The 18,059-nt window shown below is 48.3% G+C and overlaps 1 protein-coding gene across 1 annotated transcript in view; it reads right to left on the reverse strand.

Moving 5' to 3' along the window:
• Positions 1-18,059, reverse strand: part of syne2b (spectrin repeat containing, nuclear envelope 2b) — a 138,237-nt gene that overhangs the window by 100,170 nt on the left and 20,008 nt on the right. The window contains 34 exon segments of the mRNA XM_023994407.2: positions 1,032-1,142; positions 1,330-1,659; positions 1,744-2,014; positions 2,112-2,219; positions 2,434-2,636; positions 2,905-3,017; positions 3,713-3,920; positions 4,168-4,362; positions 4,557-4,658; positions 4,805-4,972; positions 5,200-5,358; positions 5,501-5,651; positions 5,790-5,948; positions 6,048-6,643; positions 6,847-7,161; positions 7,255-7,378; positions 7,603-7,718; positions 7,804-7,885; positions 8,974-9,170; positions 9,651-9,776; positions 10,081-10,215; positions 10,306-13,623; positions 13,717-13,875; positions 14,152-14,328; positions 14,595-14,696; positions 14,824-14,961; positions 15,077-15,241; positions 15,415-15,614; positions 15,870-15,966; positions 16,099-16,267; positions 16,359-16,471; positions 16,584-16,748; positions 17,004-17,141; positions 17,362-17,475. Of these exon segments, the coding sequence (XP_023850175.2) occupies positions 1,032-1,142; positions 1,330-1,659; positions 1,744-2,014; positions 2,112-2,219; positions 2,434-2,636; positions 2,905-3,017; positions 3,713-3,920; positions 4,168-4,362; positions 4,557-4,658; positions 4,805-4,972; positions 5,200-5,358; positions 5,501-5,651; positions 5,790-5,948; positions 6,048-6,643; positions 6,847-7,161; positions 7,255-7,378; positions 7,603-7,718; positions 7,804-7,885; positions 8,974-9,170; positions 9,651-9,776; positions 10,081-10,215; positions 10,306-13,623; positions 13,717-13,875; positions 14,152-14,328; positions 14,595-14,696; positions 14,824-14,961; positions 15,077-15,241; positions 15,415-15,614; positions 15,870-15,966; positions 16,099-16,267; positions 16,359-16,471; positions 16,584-16,748; positions 17,004-17,141; positions 17,362-17,475 (9,024 nt within the window).

Genomic DNA, 18,059 nt, shown 5'->3' on the forward strand with positions numbered 1-18,059 from the left:
AGCCGGTCAGCAGACAGTCAGAGACATGGAGGAGTGGAGGAGAGTCCTGCAGACTGCTGAGGAAACTTCTTACCAAAGCTGAGATGCAGAGTGCTATCGAAGGCCAGCTGAGAGACTTGGAAACCCAGAAGGAGAAACTCCAGGCCTGGATCAAAGGCCAACATCAACGCTTACTTTCTTTGGGCAGCCAGGCCAAGACAGAGAACAAATACAAACTGCACAGGTCAGTCTACAGTTAATGGTAGAATGGTTAGTGTTTGGGTCTGGGCTACAGCAGGCAAAGACTAGGACTTGAGCTTAGCCCTCATACACCCTCATGGAGTTTCTGACCGTTAGCAGAGCACATGCACATTTGTGGCCTGCTGGAGGTCATTTTGCAGGGCTCTGGCAGTGCTCCTCCTTGCACAAAGGCGGAGTAGCGGGCCTGCTGCTGGTTGTTGCCCTCCTACGCTCCTCCACGTCTCTGATGTACTGGCCATCTCCTGGTAGCGCCTCCATGCTCTGGACACTACGCTGACGACACAGCAAACCTTCTTGCCACAGCTCGCATTGATGTGCCATCCTGGATGAGCTGCCACTCTGAGCCACTTGTTGGGTTGTAGACTCCGTCTCATGCTTACCACTAGAGTGAGAGCACCGCCAGCATTCAAAAGTGACCAACATCAGCAGAAGCATAGGAACTGAGAAGTGGTCTTGGTCACCACCTGCAGAACCACTCTTTATTGGGGGTGTTTTGCTAATTGCCTATAATTTCCACCTTTTGTCTATTCCATTTGCACAACAGCATGTGAAATTTATTGTCAATCAGTGTTGCTTCCTAAGTGACAGTTTGATTTCACAGAAGTGTGATTGACTTGGATTACATTGTGTGTTTAAGTTCCCTGTTGTTTTGAGCAGTGTATATTATCATACATACACACTGATATATACACACATACATAACATACATACATACATACATACATACATACATACATACATACATACATACATACATACATACATACATACATACATACTTACATACATACATCCTCTCGTCTCCTGCTCTCCTCCAGGTCCTGATGTTCACACAGACTCTGACTTCGTCTCCTCAAGTCCTGCAGCTTAGAGTCTCCCTCAGGTCTGCAGCTCAGGATGGTCTGAAAAGAAACACATATTTTTTAATAAGTACATTAAGCATGTCTAATTGACTACTGGCCAAAGGCATATTCAAAACTATCCCAAACCAGGGCCCATGCCATGACTCTTACGTTGACCCTAAACTAACTGCCACTGTTTGTCACCCAGACAGTGTACCATACGTGTCTGTAGCAGCTGGAGACTGACCTGTGCTGTGTGTCTTTGGTCCTCAGTCTTTGCCTGGTTGCCCAGAGAGTGGAGTTGTTGCTGCTGGTCTCTGACCCAGGTCCTGGTACTTTCTGTCTGGGAGTCAAACACTCTCAGCTGGCCTTCGATAGCACTCTGCATCTCAGCTTTGGTAAGAGTTTCCTCAGCAGTCTGCAGGACTCTCCTCCACTCCTCTTCCATGTCTCTGACTGTCTGCTGAACCTCTCGTCTCCTGCTCTCCTCCAGGTCCTGATGTTCACACAGACTTTGACCTCGTCTCCTCAAGTCCTGCAGCTTAGAGTCTCCCTCAGGTCTCGAACTGAGAATGACCTGGAGAGTAAAACACATGAACATCTTAAGGGAATCCTCTTAATATTTTTTTATTAAGTTTTCCATCATCTCCTATTGACATACCTGTGCTGTGTGTATTCTCTCCTCTTTCTGGATCTGGTGATGCTGTCGTTGTTGCTGGTCTCTAACCCAGGTCCTGGTGCTGTCAGTCTGGGTATCAAACCTCCTACTGGTCTCCTCCAGGACTCTCTGGGTCTCGGCCTGCTGCTGCAGTCTGGCCTCCAGGCTCCGGTAGCGCTGCAGGAGGTCGTCAGTGTCAGTCAGCAGGCTGTCCCCTCTCAGACCCTGCCTCCGCACCGACGAACACAGCTCACTGAGGGCCTCCACTCTCTCACTGGATCACAGAGAAGACAATGTATCACCACTACATCACACCACTACATCACTGCTCTACATTACCCCTCGAGCAAGTCTGCAATAACTCAATTCACCTTTCTTTGTGGAGATCTTTGAGAAAGTTGTTGACTTGTTCTCCTTCCACTGACTTGTGTTCCCAGGCCTGAAGCCAGCCATGGAAACATTCATGTTCCTGCTGTAGACTGAAGAACACAAGAAAGACACCATGTTGACTAAAATGACGCATGCGACTGATAATGACCCATCGTCAAATGACCGATTGCTTACATCTTCCCTTCAGTATCATTGTGGTGCCATCTAGTAGTAACAGTGCGTACAGCAGTGTATAGTAGTAATGATGTATAGTAACACTGTTAGGAATAGGAGTGTATAGTATTTAGTGGTAATAGTGATTACCTGTTGAGGGTTCTGAGGACAGTGTCCAGCTGGCTCTGTCTGCCCTGGCAATGGGTTCTGAATGTGGCCAGCTCCTTCTCCTGCTCCCCCAGCCAGCTTTTCAGGTGGGCCAGCTGCTCTGGCGGAACCTGCTCTCTGCCTCTCTCCATGTGCTCTCTCACCTGACCTAGACGCTTCTCACCATCCTTAGACACCAGGAAACACTGGTAGAAAAATAAAGAGACATTATAACTCAGACAGAGCTGATGCTGGGGTTTCAAGCAATGTATCAGTCATGTCAAGAAAGTACTATGATATTCTAAGTGAAATAGAGGTTCAATAGAGAAAATTCAGTCAATCCCGACCAACACTGTGTTCACACATGTGATTACAGATCAAAAGATGTGATCAAGACCAAAACTCATCCTCCCCTTATGTCCATTTACATTGTCAGATGATTCTGTAAGATGTGATATCCAGCCTGCTACTCACAGCCAGTCTTTTCATGGAGGCCTCCACGTCCTGTTTACACACTGGGTTCTCAAAGCACTCGTTCACAGACAACTGCAGGTCCTGGAACCACTCTTCAAACAAATGGCTCTCATCTGAAGAAGGGAAAATGACGAGAGAAGTATTGAACAAATTAGGGGGAACTGATACCTGACTAAACCAAGTAACCACTGAATGAAACTAGATTTTTTATAAATATTACTAACAACAGATTAAAGTACTTTTGGCCAAGGGATCCATTAATGTGTAATACAATATAATATTATTAATCTACAATTGATATTCTTAACCCTGGGCAACATGGATCTTGGAGGCTCACAGGGATATTGGTATACACAGTACTCTACCAATTATATATTTTTTTAACTCAATACTATTCCTAAATGCACTGTAATTTACGCTTGAAAACACAGCATTTTGTCTTTGCCTCATGGAAATATTAGCTTTAAATCTGCAACAACAACAAAAACCTCTCTGCCCCATGACACAATGTGTAGAATGGCAGGACATTTGTTTGAAAACTGCAAAACTTCTCAGATGCCAAGAGGCAGGCCTTTTAAATGTTCTTTCCCCAACCTCGAGACTTAGTTTGTCCAGCTATGCACTGCAGAAGTCATAGTGAAACTCCTTGTAGGCTATTTTTTCACACTCAAGTTGTGTTCGGATTATGAGGGGGTCCCTGATGAATGTTTTATCACAAAAGGGGTCCCCGGACCCAAAAAAGTTTGAGAACCCCGGTCTTAAACTAAGTTTAAATGAAAGCAACAACCAATTAACAATAAATCCTTACTTTTGATGACCTTGATGAGGCCCTTTTCTCCCTCCTCCTGTTTCTGGTGGATCATGTATTTGGTGTGTGAGATGTTCTCTCTGAGCCTGGTGCAGTCTATAGACAGGGTCTGTAGCACCTGGGGGCTGGCCACACTGGACATGAGACCCACCTCCTTCAGCACTGACCCTGCCTGCTCCTCCTGGGCCTGTAGCTGCTCACACAGATCCTACACCATGACAGAAATCATGTTCAATATCAACACGGGGACCAGTCAGGTTATATCTGGTCTATGTGGGTAGATATGTTTTATCTGGATAGGAGTTTGTTTGTGTCATTAAAAATAGTCATCTGAACTATTCATATGAATGATACATTTCACATAGTATAAACAATGACAGGTGCGTTTTGTCATTTAGTTGCCAGATGAGTTTAGTTTAATGAACGTTGTACAGTACGAGGAGGATGTACAGTACCTGCATCTGGGACTGGTCTCCTGGCATACTGAGCGTGCCCAGAGAGGACTGGATGGTGTGCAGGGCAGATTGGCACTCTGTCACCTTCTCTGCCAGGTGTCTCTTTACAGCGATCAGCTCCTGGAAGACATCGGTGCTGTCGGAGAATAGCTCGTCCACCTGATCCATCTTCTTCCTCAGCTGGGTCTCCATCACCTGAGGCGAGAGGGGGGGGGGGTCACATGACATGGGGTGTGTTGGGGAGGGTGGGTCAGTTAAGTTGAAAATTATTGCCATTCTAGATGTCAATGCTACATTTCACCCTTTCCAATAACATGTATAATGTTTACAGTAAATACTATGAAATAGGGCTACCTGTATTCTGGAAATAGTTATGATAGTTAACTCACCTGTAGCTCCAGTGGGGCCTCTTGGGTTTGAAGAAGCTCTTGGATCTCAATGGACTTCTTGTGGAAATGCTCAATGTTCTCCTCATGGGCATGGATCTCATCCTGAGGAAATCAGCACAATGTCACTAAAACAGATAGACTGCTGTAGAAGACTAATGACTTCAAACAAGCATTACTGAACCAGACTAGTATTTAAGTGGTGATGATATAGGATGGTGGTTTGTGATAGGGATTCTATTGTGTCTTACCCTCATGGTCAGGACGTCCTGTTCCTTCTGGAAGGGGTGGCTCTCTGCAAACAGGGCAAGTTTGGCCCCCGCCCAGCCATCCACCTCTCCCCCTAACATCAGCTGCTTGTCCCACAGCTCCAGCCCCATGCGCAGGTTATCTATGTAGGAGTCTGTCTTCTCTGTCACCTGGGTCACCCAAAGACACACAGTGTCAATCTGTGAAGTGTCACTGTGACGTGTGTGTGTGTGTGTGTGTGTGTGTGTGTGTGTGTGTGTGTGTGTGTGTGTGTGTGTGTGTGTGCGTGCGTGCGTGCGTGCGTGCGTGCGTGCGTGCGTGCGTGCGTGCGTGCGTGTGTGGTGTGTGGTGTGTGGTGTAGTTCAGTGTAATATAATGTATTGTTTTGTGCTCTTACATCCAGCCACTGGTCCACCAGTCCATCAGCCTCGGCCTCAAATGGAGTCTCATTACAGTCAGGGATCTTCTTCAGATGGGACTGCAGCTGTCTGCACACCCCCCTGATATCCTCCATGCCTGTCCCCAAGCCACTCAGATCCTCCTTTATACCATGGACCTGGGGAAACACATATTATAATATAACACACTGTTAAGGCCGAAAATGAATCTAAGGTAGTGGCTGCCATCTAGTGCTATGTACTGTATATACAGGGGCAACTTCTCTCTGACATAGGTGTATGTACAGTAAGTAGTGTTACCTTAGCTATAAGCCTCTGCAGGTTCTCCTTGCCCATGTAGGAGGTCTGCTCACTGATGGTCTGCTCAGCCTTCTGCATGGTGGTGCTTAAGTAACTGCGACAGCTCTGGAACATCTTTAGTAGTTCCAACAGGATGTTGCACTGTTCCTGTCTGCAAAGGGAACAAAAATTGTGATATATGTAAATATTATTGAACATGTATGAATGTCAGTTTGCTTTATTCACAGTTCTGTATATTCTATCCCTCTAATAGTGGACACATATTTATCCCTCTATTCCTCCCGCTAACCTGTCAGCCACAGCTCTCTGGGTGTTCTCCCACTGGGTCTTCAGCTCCTCCAGGGGATTGCCTTCTCCCTCCTGGCCCTGAGAGTGGGCCTCCTGGAGTCTCTGGAGCTCAGAGCGCTGGGAGTTCAGCTGGCCCTCCAGGTCAGACAGGACACGCAGCCTCAAAAAATAAATAAAGAGGACATATGGAATAAGTCTCTGACTTAAAAAACATTATGCCCACTCAAAGGTCCACCATCTCACAAACACAAATACAAACCTCTGCTGCACAGCAGGCATGGTTGGCTCCTTTAGTCCGTGCCTCTCTGCTGCCTCCTGCACCTTCCTCAGCTCCCCCAGCAGAGTCCTCCTCCTCAGGCCCAGGCCCCTCATCTCCTGCTCCCTCTGGACACTGTGCTGCTGGCTGACCAGACCGCCATCAGCCTCCTCAAGCCGCAGCACCAAGGCAGACACCATGTCCAGGCAGGAGGCTGGGGCCCCGTCCCGAGTCACAGACAGCCTGGCCCCCTGGAGTAGCAAGTCTAGCTGGGGGGCCTTGTCCCCCAGACTGTCCACACTCTGCCTGATCAGGGCCAGCTTGGAGCGGCAGTCCTGCAATACCCACGCATCGCTGCAGGGGGCACCCTGTACTCCAGAGATGTCCTGCTCTACGGTGCGCAGGGACATGAGGAAGCGGTCCAGGGCCCTGGCGGCCGCCTCGCTCTTACGGACTTGCTGTCTCAGCTTGTCTAGACTGGTTCTGTGGGTCTTGACCACACGGGTCAAAGGAGAGCGGTCACTGGGATCCAGCTCACTGGAATCAGAGTCAAAACTAGACATCTGGTCCAGCTCTCTCTGAATGCTCTCATCCAGGTCCTGTTGAGAAAAGAGAGAGAGAGACTATAAAGATAATGTACTGAAAGCTGGAGTTTGTGATTATCATTGAGATATAGTATACATTACCGTACAATTTATTTAATAAGGATCCAGTTATTATCTTTAAATTACACCAATCACTTAACTCAAATCCTTATAACAACTGGGTATTTCTTTCCTTAAAGGTAAGCCGTATTGTGTACCTTGATGTCCGTCAGGATGTTGGTGTTGGCCAGTGTAAATGCGTTGATGTCCTTGGGCTCTCTGATGAAGCAGTCGAGGCGTTCGGAGAAGTCAACAACGTGGTTCTCTGTGGAGTCTATCTGTCTCAGAGCTGCCACCAGAGAGCTGCCTCTCCTATGCAGAGCTGACTGCTGGCCTCTCCACTGCTTCCTCAGCTCAGCTTGGTCGTGCTCCACACTCACACCACCATCACCACTCTCCCCACTGTACTGGGAGCTCTGAGAACACTGGTGGCCAAACTCAGACCACAGAGACTCTGTGTCCTGGCACAATGTCTGGATGAAAGAAATATAATCACTCATAGAAAAAGACAAAAACCTTCAAACTAAAAGGCCCGTGGAACTAAGAGGTCAAGTAATGCAGTGTACCTGTATCTCCTGTAGACGTGTGTGCAGATCTTTGAGAGAGACTGAGTCAGCGGCCAGGTCTCTCTCGGAATTCTGCTCGATCTTGGCTAGTTGAGCCTGAACAGCCTTCTTAGTAATGTCATATCTGAGGGAGAAATGAGTCAGTATGATGAAGAAATTGATCAATTGAGGTTTATTGTGATATTTCCAGTGCTGGTTAGTGCAATCAACATAGCCTAAATTCCAGACTGTTTTGGAATTTAAAAAAGTTATGATCATTGCCTTGTTTGGTAATTCAACAACAACAGAGTTGATTAAGGCAAGAACAGACTTGCACCCAGCCTTACCCTCACCAAGCCGCAAGCCTACCTTTCTAATGCCTCCTTTTTGGCAGGATCCTCCTCTATGACTGCCTGCTTGTCAATCTCCTTCTCGTCAATCACCCTCTTCTCAACAACCGCTGTCTTCACAACAACTTGTGAAACCTACAAAAGAGAAATGATCAGATACATTATTTCTTAAATCAGTGCATGTGTCTTTATCATAGGTACTATAGGTACCAGGTCCTACCTCAGTTGGACCTGGAGGTTTGTCACTCTGCACTGTAGATTCCTTCTGTGGGGTCAGATCTTTCCCCGGGTCAAGAGGAATTCTATTGGAAAATATTGAAAAAATAATCCAGTCATGTATTGCAATTGCAATTGTCAGTCATACATTTTGGAGCTAATGTCTTGTTCACAGACCCGGCCCTGGCCGTTCTGCCACCCTAGGCAGACAAAACAAATTGCCTCCTTCCTCCCCTGCAAAACTAGAATAGTGTAGCCTACACTGTTGGGCCCCAATGTAATTTTATGAATGTCCATCCATGTGGTAGGCCTACCGTTTGTAAAACAGGCAGTTGCATTGGCTTTATTGGTCCTGATTACTGTGACTAATCATTTAGGCTATTTAAGCTCTGCATCAGCTACCCAACTCTATTTTCAATGAGAATCCATGTGTTTACACAGTGGGAAATGCAAAAGTATTTTCTTTTTCACTATGATGCATCTCGTAAAATGTTTTACGAATACAAACTTGAAATCACTAATCATAATGACAATTTAGCCCAGGGGTGAATCTCCCAGACAGTATTTGCGAGTAGTATGATTGTCCATTCTATATTGTCCATTTTATTTTAACCTGTCCTGTTTTAGGATATATTGTTTGTTAACATGTCATATTCAAATCGAAAAGCATTTTTTATTTGATTGGGCGCTAGGTTAGGCTATTTGATCGGAGAAATGTCCATGATGTAAAAAGTGTGACATTGTCATAAATGTGTTCTCCAGCCTGTAGGCTACAGACAAGGCCACAAACTCTTTCAACCATAGGCTATAGGCTAAATGATTTATGTTTTTGACGGAACGTTGGTTGAGCGCCACAGCGGTGCGTCTCTCCAACAACACCCTGCAGAGGCGTACGGGGCTTGGACAAGCTAAATATTTTCCGCCCATCGCCTTTGACAAAGTGGGCACTGCTGATCACGAAGTAGCATCAGTGCTCACCTAAATAGCCCATATGCCACTGGGTGAGAGAAATTGTCATTGTTTTGGGCAGGATTATGTTAGGTGTTATGTGTTGTTGGAGGTGCATCTTGGTCAGTTTAGCTCTGAAAAAGCTACCCTCGTCAATCTGCTGCCCTAGGCGGCCGCCTAATCCTGTCTAATGGGCCTAATCCTGTCTCTCTACTCCGTGTCTCACCCAGGTGTGTCGGGGGGCGGTGTATCCCTGTCTCCACTGAACTGCCGCTGGATGGCGGCCAGTCTTTTCTCACACTCCCTGAGCTGAGCCTGGGCCAGACGGTGGGCGTCCTCGGGGCTCAGGGTGTCACACAGTTCCTTCAGGGCCTCCAGGTGCTGCCCAGCCTGGGCTAGGCTGCCCTCTGCAGAGAAACACGCCTGGAGACACAGCAAGAGAGTCATCAGTCTACAGGTGTCTGATGTACTGCCACTGTCGACCCAACAGGTGTCAACAACCCACAGGTGTTTGTAAACAACCCACAACTCCCAGCCGAGTATCCTTTTGGAAGTTATTGCCTACTACATAACTGTCTCTTGCATCTCCCGAGACCAGAATCCTAACTCAACAAAGGGGAGAGGAGAGCTACTCGTGGAACCAGAAAGTTGTAATTCAGTAAAATCGGCTTGGGTTAAAAGTCAGCGCCTTCAAAATGTCAACGCAACCCATTAGTAATATGAAATTCTCTGATCTAGCATCAGGACGCAGATATTGCTTAGTTACCATTTATAGAACTTCAATAGATGAATAGAGAGCAGAGAACCCCCCAAAAATGTGCATGCAGTTTTGACACCAGTTTTTTCATGCACCTGTCCACCAGAGCATGCGATGGGGTTAGTGTTAGGTTAGAGTTATTTTACCTTCGCTTTGGATGCTAATTTTGAGTCAAAGTGCATCTCACACTGCAAGGCAGCTGTGTTAAAGTATTTTCTCTTAATCTCAAATCGTAAATGCTGCAAAAACGCCACTGTCTCAGCTCTCACAGCCTAGATGACAAAAACCAACAGCGTACACACACTTCATCTGATGACATACAGTAAAATGCTTGTTAGGAATTTCATTGCTCACACCAATAACAAAGCATAGTGGAGTAAATTAAAAAATATTCAGAACAGATTTTCATCCAAGTGAATTTCACACAGACATGCAGTGTAGAATGAATTCAATATAATTAGGGACACGGTGGTCATACACACAGAATGATATGCTTTATATCTCTGCAAAACAAATTCATACAGTCTCTACATCCTAAAATACACACACACACAGACAGACACACACACACCCTACCTCCCATTGGGTCCTGACAGACTGTGTGAAAAACTCCATATCTCTGAGCTGAGGCATGGTGCAGAAGGCCTCCATACCCTCTGCTGCCCTCAGGAACACTTTCAACAGCTCAGGGTCCAGGGTCCTCAGGGTCTCCTGGTTGAGGGAACACAAACACAATTAGACTGGGTAATAACGGGGGCTTTAGAACAACTATAAACCAAAAAAAGTATTCAAATTCCTTACCTCCTTCACTGAAGCTTGTTCGATAGATATGTGTTTGTGTTTGAAGACATTAATGGCAGCCAGGATGTGCTCCTGCAGGCAGTGCTTGGCCTCCTCAAACTGGTTCCTGGCCAGGGCCTGAGCTTTGGCATAGGCCTCGGTGTAAGCCTGGGGTGGGGCCTGGGCCAGAGCTGGGGGTTTCATTTGGAGCTCTGGGGAATCTGGTGGTGACTGGGGAAGGAGATGAGGCTCGAAAAGGAGCTGGGGCTGGGTCTTAGGCTGGAGCTGAGGCTTGACCTGGGGAAGAGGCTGGATATTGGGCTGGAGAGGTGGCTGGGGTTGGGTCTGGGGCTGAGGCTGGTTACTGGGCTGGGGTGGTGGCTCTGGTTGGGGCTGGGGAATGGGCTGGATCATGGGCTGGGGCTGAGGCTGGATATGGGTCTGGGGCTTGGGCTCCATCTGGATCTGGGGCTCAGGCTGTGGCTGAGAGTAGGGTTGAGGCTGAAGCTTGGGCTGGATCTGGGGCTGAGAATGAGGTTGAGAGTGGGGCTGAGGCTGAAGTTTGGGCTGGGTCTGGATCTGGGTCTGAGAATGAGTCTGAGAGAGGGGCTGAGGCTGCAAATGGGTTGCGGGTTGAATTTGGGTCTGGGGAGGTGGCTGAGGCTGGACATATGGCTGGGGTTGAATTTGAGGCTGGGGATGGGGCTGGGCCCATAGCTGCTGTTGGAACTGGCCTTGCTGGGCCTTAACATTGGTAAGGTTGTAAGCTCTCACCTGAGGCTGCTGTTGAACATGGCTTTGGGGCTGTATTTGGGCTTGAGGTTGGCCATAAGGCTGGCCATAAAGATATGCCTGGGGGGCTTGCTCTGGCCTGATTGGGGCCCATTGCTGCGGTGGAGCTTGACCTAGTGGGTAAGCCTGAGGAAGAGGGTGACGCTGGACCATGATGGGCTGAGGATAGGCTTGTGGCCGTGGTTCAGGTCTGACTGGGGTTACCTGGGTTATTGGCTGGGGATGACCCTTTGGCTGAGGGTAAGTTGGGCTGAAGGGTCTGACTGGGGCCCATTGTTGGGGTTGAGCCTGAGCAGGGGAATAAGGATGAGGATGAAGTTGGGCCTGGGGGTGAGGCTGAGCTTGAAGGTAAGGCTGGGCCTGGGGGTGAAGCTGGGCCTGTAGGTGAAGCTGGGCCTGAGGTTGAGACTGGACTTGAGATTGAGGCTGGGCCTGGGGATGAGGCTGAACTTGAGGGTGAGGCTGAGCCTGGGGATGAGACTGGACTTGAGGATGAGGCTGGACTTGAGGATGAGGCTGGGTCTGGACTTGAGGATAAGGCTGGGCCTGGGGTTGTGGCTGGACATGAGGGTGAGGCTGGGCCTGGGGGTGAGGCTGGACATGAGGTTGAGGATGGGCCCGGGTTTGAGGCTGAACTTGAGGGTGAGGCTGGGCCTGGAGTTGTGGGTGAGCCTGGGGGTGAGGCTGGGCCTGTGAATGCAGGCCCAGCCGGTGCGTCTCTGTGAGTGTTTGTGGCGGCCTGACTGGGGCCCATGCTTGGGGATGTGGTTGGGCCTGAGCTTGAGACTGTGGATGCATCAGTTGATGAACCTGTGGCTGAACCTGTGGCTGTGGTTTCTGGACCTGTGGCTGTGGTTTCTGGACCTGTGGCTGAGGTTTCTGGACCTGTGGCTGGGGTTTCTCTTGAGTCATCCGGGATTGAGACATGGCCTGCATCTGTGATTGTGAGTAGGTCATAGGTTGAGATTGACCATAGGTCATGAGCTGTGCTTGGCCTTGAGTTATGGGCTGGGGTTCAGTGTGAGTCATGGTTTGGGATGGAGCATGGATAATAGTCTTGGGTTGCTGTTTGGTTTGGGCCGTTGGTTTAGGTTGAGTGTGGCTCTTGGTCTTTGCTTGGGGTTGGGTCAGAGATTGGGCAGGAGGCTGGCCATAAAGATATGCCTGGGGGACTTGCTGTGGCCCTGCTTGGGGTAGAGCCTGAGCACTAGCCATGGTCTGTGATTGAGAAGGAAACATAGTCCTGGCTTGTGCCTGAGGGTGGGGCCTGGGTGTTCCTGAAGGCTGTGGAACTACCTGGACAGGGACTTGAGACATGATTGGTTTCTCTGGCTGTTGTTGAGCCTGTGTTTGATTAGAAGCCTGGGCAGGAGCTTGGGATGGAGCCTGGGCTGGAGCTTGGAATGGAGCCTGGGCTGGAGCTTGGGATGGAGCCTGGGCTGAAGCTTGGGATGGACCCGGGGCTGGAGCTTGGGATGGAGCCTGGGCTGGAGCTTGGGATGGACCCAGGGCTGGAGCTTGGGATGGAGCCTGGGCTGAAGCTTGGGATGGACCCGGGGATGGAGCCTGGGCTGGAGCTTGGGATGGACCCGGGGCTGGAGCTTGGGATGGAGCCTGGGCTGGAGCTTGGGATGGACCCGGGGCTGTAGCTTGGGATGGAGCCTGGGCTGAAGCCTGATCCTGATCCTTGACCTTCTTCTGGAGCCAGGGTCGGTTCTTCATGGCCTGAGGTTGCTTCTTCCGGCTCTGCATCTCTTCCTTGGTTAGAGGCTGCTTCTGTGTCTTTTCCGGTTGCTGAGATGGAGTCTGTTTCTGGGCCTGTGCTGGTTGTTGGGCCTGTTTCTGGCTTTGAACCTGCTGCTGAGCAGATATTTGTTGTTGAGATAGAACCTGTTGTTGAAATAGTACTTGTTGCTGAGAGAGTACTTGTTGCTGAGAGAGTACTTGTTGCTGAGAGAGTACTTGTTGCTGAGAGAGTACTTGTTGCTGAGAGAGTACTTGTTGCTGAGAGAGTACTTGTTGCTGAGAGAGTACTTGTTGCTGAGAGAGTACTTGTTGCTGAGAGAGTACTTGTTGCTGAGTTGGACGCTGTTGTTGAGATGGTGGCTGTTGCTGCACTAGTGGTTGTTTCTGGGTTAGGGGTGGAGAGTGTTTTTTGCTCTGGGCAGCAACCTGTGGCTCTGGAGGTGACTGTGCTCGGCCCTTTGACTGAGTCACAGCTTGTGCATAGGAATACAGGAGTGGAGGACTGGGACTTGCCTTCTTCTCTCTGTATTCCTGGACTATAATCTGTGGTATTGGTGGGTGTTGGGCCTGAGCTTGTGGTTTAGGGGAAGGCTGGGACTGGGGCTGTGGTTTCACATCAGGCTGAGATGCTAATTGATCAAAGGCCTGAGTTACATGCCTGGCAAGAGAGAGTGATTGAGGCTGTTCGGGTTGAGTCCCCTCTTCAGGGTGGATGAAGATCTTGGGTGGGGGCTGGTCTTCTGTGGGGCTTTGGCTTCTGGCTCTTCTGGCTCCCAGAGAGCTCAGCATCCCAACTGCCTCCTGTAATTAAATCAAAGTTATAGCTTTGTCAATCACAAAGGTCAATAAAGGAAAAAGGAAAGTGATAAGAGATAAGAGAGGGGGAATACTGGCCTGTGACTGAGCCACGGCAGCTCTGACTCTGTCCTGCATGGCGGAGACAAGGAGGTACTGGAGGGGAGAGTTCTTCTGTCCTGTCATCACCATCACCTGCAGATCCTGCTCCTCTGTCACCACCTGACCCTCCAGCTGCAGCCCACGAGAGATCAGCACCTGGAAAGAACAGCAAACACCATGAGCACTAGTAAATTACAAAAGTAAATGACAATATTCATAAACGAGGTAATACTCTGATCTTCACCCAGCACATAATTATCAATGCTTGTCTAGCCCCTGTATTGAACATGCTTACTTACCTTGCTTCTACATTCCTAACCAGGCTAGCTAACTATTCTAGTAAAGCTACTGCTGTTTACCTTATTCCTTTGGCACTTATATGATGTTTTCCTTAGTCTAGTATGTTACTATTGGCCCCTGTCTAAGTCTTACCCTGGCGCGGGGGTCCTGGCACCGTGAAGCCCTGCGTTCTCCTGCCTTTAGGATCTGGTAGAGGTCCCGGGCCTCTGTCTCCCAGTGCAGGAGCTCTGCCAGGCGGCCGTCCAGACCAGACACACTGTGCTGCAGCTCCACACACACCTGCTCAGCCTCAACCAGTGTCTGCATCACCTACAGACACACACACACACACACACACACACACACACACACACACACACACACACACACACACACACACACAGAGAAACAAACAGCGTACACATTCATTGCCGCAAACTAAAAAATCTCACATAATTTGGTCAGATGCTCGATTATGTTCACGTAGTCTGTCCACGAGATATTAAGAACCCACAGACCAGAAACAGGACCGCAGACATAAAAAAAAGTTTTTTTCATATTTAAAGTAAATATACGAAGGAAGTCATCATCCTCACCTCAGGTAAAGCCAGCTTCAGCTTCTGTAGAGTCTCAGCTGAGCATTCTGTGGAGGGGGAGAGGGCATCCATATCCACTTCTTTTATCTTCCTCATCATGAACTGAAGAAGGTAAAAATAGACAGCACCATTCAAATGCATTTTGTTGTGGAAAAAAATGTATACAAAAGGATCAGTTATAGTTAGAAAACTCTGAGACCATTGTAATAATGTTGTAATAACAGTGTACCTGTAGTTTCTTCGTGTAGGTCCTCAGGGGCCCAGACATGGCCTCCACAGGTTCCTTCAGGATCTGGGTGGCCTCTCTGAAGAGGGCCTGGAGGTCTTGGGGTCTGGCTGCAGCTCCGCTGGGCACAGCTACAACAGCCTTGGGGCAAAATAACAGCTTTTTTGAACTGAACATAAATTTCACCGAAATTGAACAAGAGAGCATAACAACATTGCATTCTAACTTTGTAATGGAAGTGTTATCTCTGACTTACAAATTGTGTTATCTTGATAAAGTCCGCCCAATGCAGGTTGAGCTTGCAGAGGTCATCTGCCAGAGCTCGGCTGGTCATGGGGTCAGTCAGCTGGACCAGGAAGTCCCCCACCTCATTCAGATGGGCCTGGCGGGAACTCCACTCTGACATACTCTCAGATGTTACCTAAGCAACACACAAACACCTCATCATCAATATTGCAAAATAATATTTTTGAACACTTTGTTCTTTAGGAACACATGTGGGGAAGTAATGGCAATAGGTTTGTTAAGAGCAGGCATGGTATACCCCTGCATTGTGGACAAGGTTGTAGATTAGTGGAGGGTTTCTGTCTGTACCTCTGGCCTCTGTGCGAGCGTGTGGGAGGCTGAGGCCTGCTCCAGCCAGGCCTGCAGGGAGCTGTAACAGTCACAGTAGGAGTCCCAGGCAGACAGCACACGGCCCATAGTGCTCTTCACCGTAGACACTCCCTCCAGTGCCACAGCACCCTCCTCCTCCAACTCCTTCACTTGGCACATTATGTATTTGGAGTCTGCAGCTGGGGGAACAGCCAGGAAAACCTCTCTTAGATCAACCAATCAATTAACCATCAATAAATCAATTTGCGAAGATCATTAGAAAGACTGGTACACACAGTTCTTTCTTTGGCGATGTATTTTGGATCAGAACGTATTGAATCAGAACACACTACCACACACACACACACACACACACACACACACACACACACACACACACACACACACACACACACACACACACACACACGCACACGCACACGCAGTCCACTTACCTAGGGCAGATTTGCTAGTATATTTGCTTGCAACAAGCTTCAATTTAAGGAGAGCCCCCTCCAGCAAGGATGTTAGGTCCTGTTTATCCACTAACTCCTGTGAGAAAACAAATGTAGAGATTAGTCAATGACTTCATATAGGCCGGCTATAACTTATACTATTGTGAATCTAGTTTGCCTCTTGTCTACAGAAAGTCGTCAAACTCTGTCATTAAACTGGATTACTCACATGCCAGTCTTGCAGCAGCACACGCACAGCCTCCTGGGATATGTAGGGTCTCTTCCAGACACGGAGCTTGCTGCTGATCTGGCCCAGCAGGTCCAGCACTGTGTGCCGATGCTCCTGGTACTCCAGTTTGATCCCATGGTACTTGGTAGTGACTCTTACACTGGTGAACCTGAGGAGGAGGTAGAAAGAGGTGGGTTGTTGGAGGCTCTCTCGGACATTCACGCTACAGTTATGGGAAAAACAGGTAGACAAGTGCACACCTTCTCTTCATCTCTTCCAGTTTGTCAGTAGGCACCAGGATGGCTCCATATTCATCCATATTCTGGAACTTCTGAAAGTTCTTAAGTTGTTGGGGCATCTCTTCCAGAGATGTCTATATAAAATATACAGTCATTTTGATTTAAAGGACTGATGTTACAGGTTGGTTAAGAGGCAATTCACTTTTTTTAGTGATGCATGTTGATTGACAGATTGTGAGATATTACCTTGAGCAGATCCAGTTTCTCCCTGGCTACCTCGGCGGCGCGGGCGTGGTCCTGAGGGTCCCCCTCCTCCTCAGCCAGCGCCCCCTCAGCCCTAAGCAGCCAGCGGCCCACCATGTCCAGGGAAGCAGGCAGACTAAGGTCTAGCTCTGTCTTATACTCACGCAGCTGGGCGGGAACAATCACATAGAGATGTAACCAAGCAAACACATGAAAAAGCATACTCAGACACACACACAAAACAATATATTTTTTATACACTGTAAAAGCATAAATAGATGATTACTGCGAAATCACATCAACACGGTATATCATGCTTTATCAGTACACCAAGATAAATATAGTTTATATATATAGTATATTGCAGGACATCATGTGATTTGACTTAGTGTGTAAGATAACCAGTGTGAGGAGCGAGCAGACCTTCTCGGCGAGGGCGTCCCAAGCCCCCCTGAGGTTCCTCTGCTCTTCACTCAGCTGGGGGGTGCGCTTCATGGCTGTCAGGAGAGGCATCACGGGGCGACGCTGCTCGTTAAAGGACACCACAAAGGTTTGGAACACCTGGGAGACACACAAACACATAGACACACACACAGACACATGCACGCAAACAGGAAAAGCTCTCAGATAGTGCTGTGAGGTTAACACTATTTCAGACTTGAATAGAATGCAAATGTATCCCCCTAAACTATATAAAAGATAGACAGTCCTTGACTCCAAATAAACCTGGCATTATTCTGCATGTGCCATTTTTATCCACATACTGTACAGTACTACATACATGGTATCTCTCTGAATAGCTCTCGCCTTCTGTGGAGTCCCAGCCTTCCAGTAACTCCTGATAGGCCTGCAACAGCCAGCAGGTCACTTCCTGGGTCTTCTGATTGGTTGTGGTCTTGAGTCACAGCAAAAAGACGAATGAGTTATCAGACAAATTATGAACCAAAGTAAAGCACTAACCCTACCCATAACCTAACATTAAACTTTCAAAACACCCTTTCCACTCTATGTAGCCTGAAGATTACATTCCAAAGAACCTCTTCACATGGGAAGTGAAGTATTAGTGGGTAGGGTGGAGTAAGGTGGAGCTCAACTCTAGTATGTAAAGTTCTCTCCCTCTCGCATGAGTTGATGATTTTAAGATGTATCTTCCTTTTGAGATGTGTCCAAATAAACAGCAGTCTGTGAAACAGGCAGGGGTGAAATTAAGCAGCTGATTTTTGATTGTTGTTTAGACAGTTATGGGAGAGGGAAGCCTTGAGGGAAGCCTTGGGACCAGGCAGAGGAGAGGAGATGAACAGGGTTTACCGCAGCAGCAGCTCTGGAAGGTTCAGGTTCTTGACAAGGAGCTGATCTCATAAGTAGGGGTTGGAGCAGGCGAGCCTGACCAGAGAATTGACAGATAGACAGTGAATGGGGGCTAGGTACTTCAGGCTTCAGGGAAGATTCTAGATAACATGACAAACTCTAATGCTCTCT

Source organism: Salvelinus sp. IW2-2015, linkage group LG9 (genome assembly GCF_002910315.2).
Source record: "Salvelinus sp. IW2-2015 linkage group LG9, ASM291031v2, whole genome shotgun sequence".
Lineage (NCBI taxonomy): Eukaryota > Metazoa > Chordata > Actinopteri > Salmoniformes > Salmonidae > Salvelinus > Salvelinus sp. IW2-2015.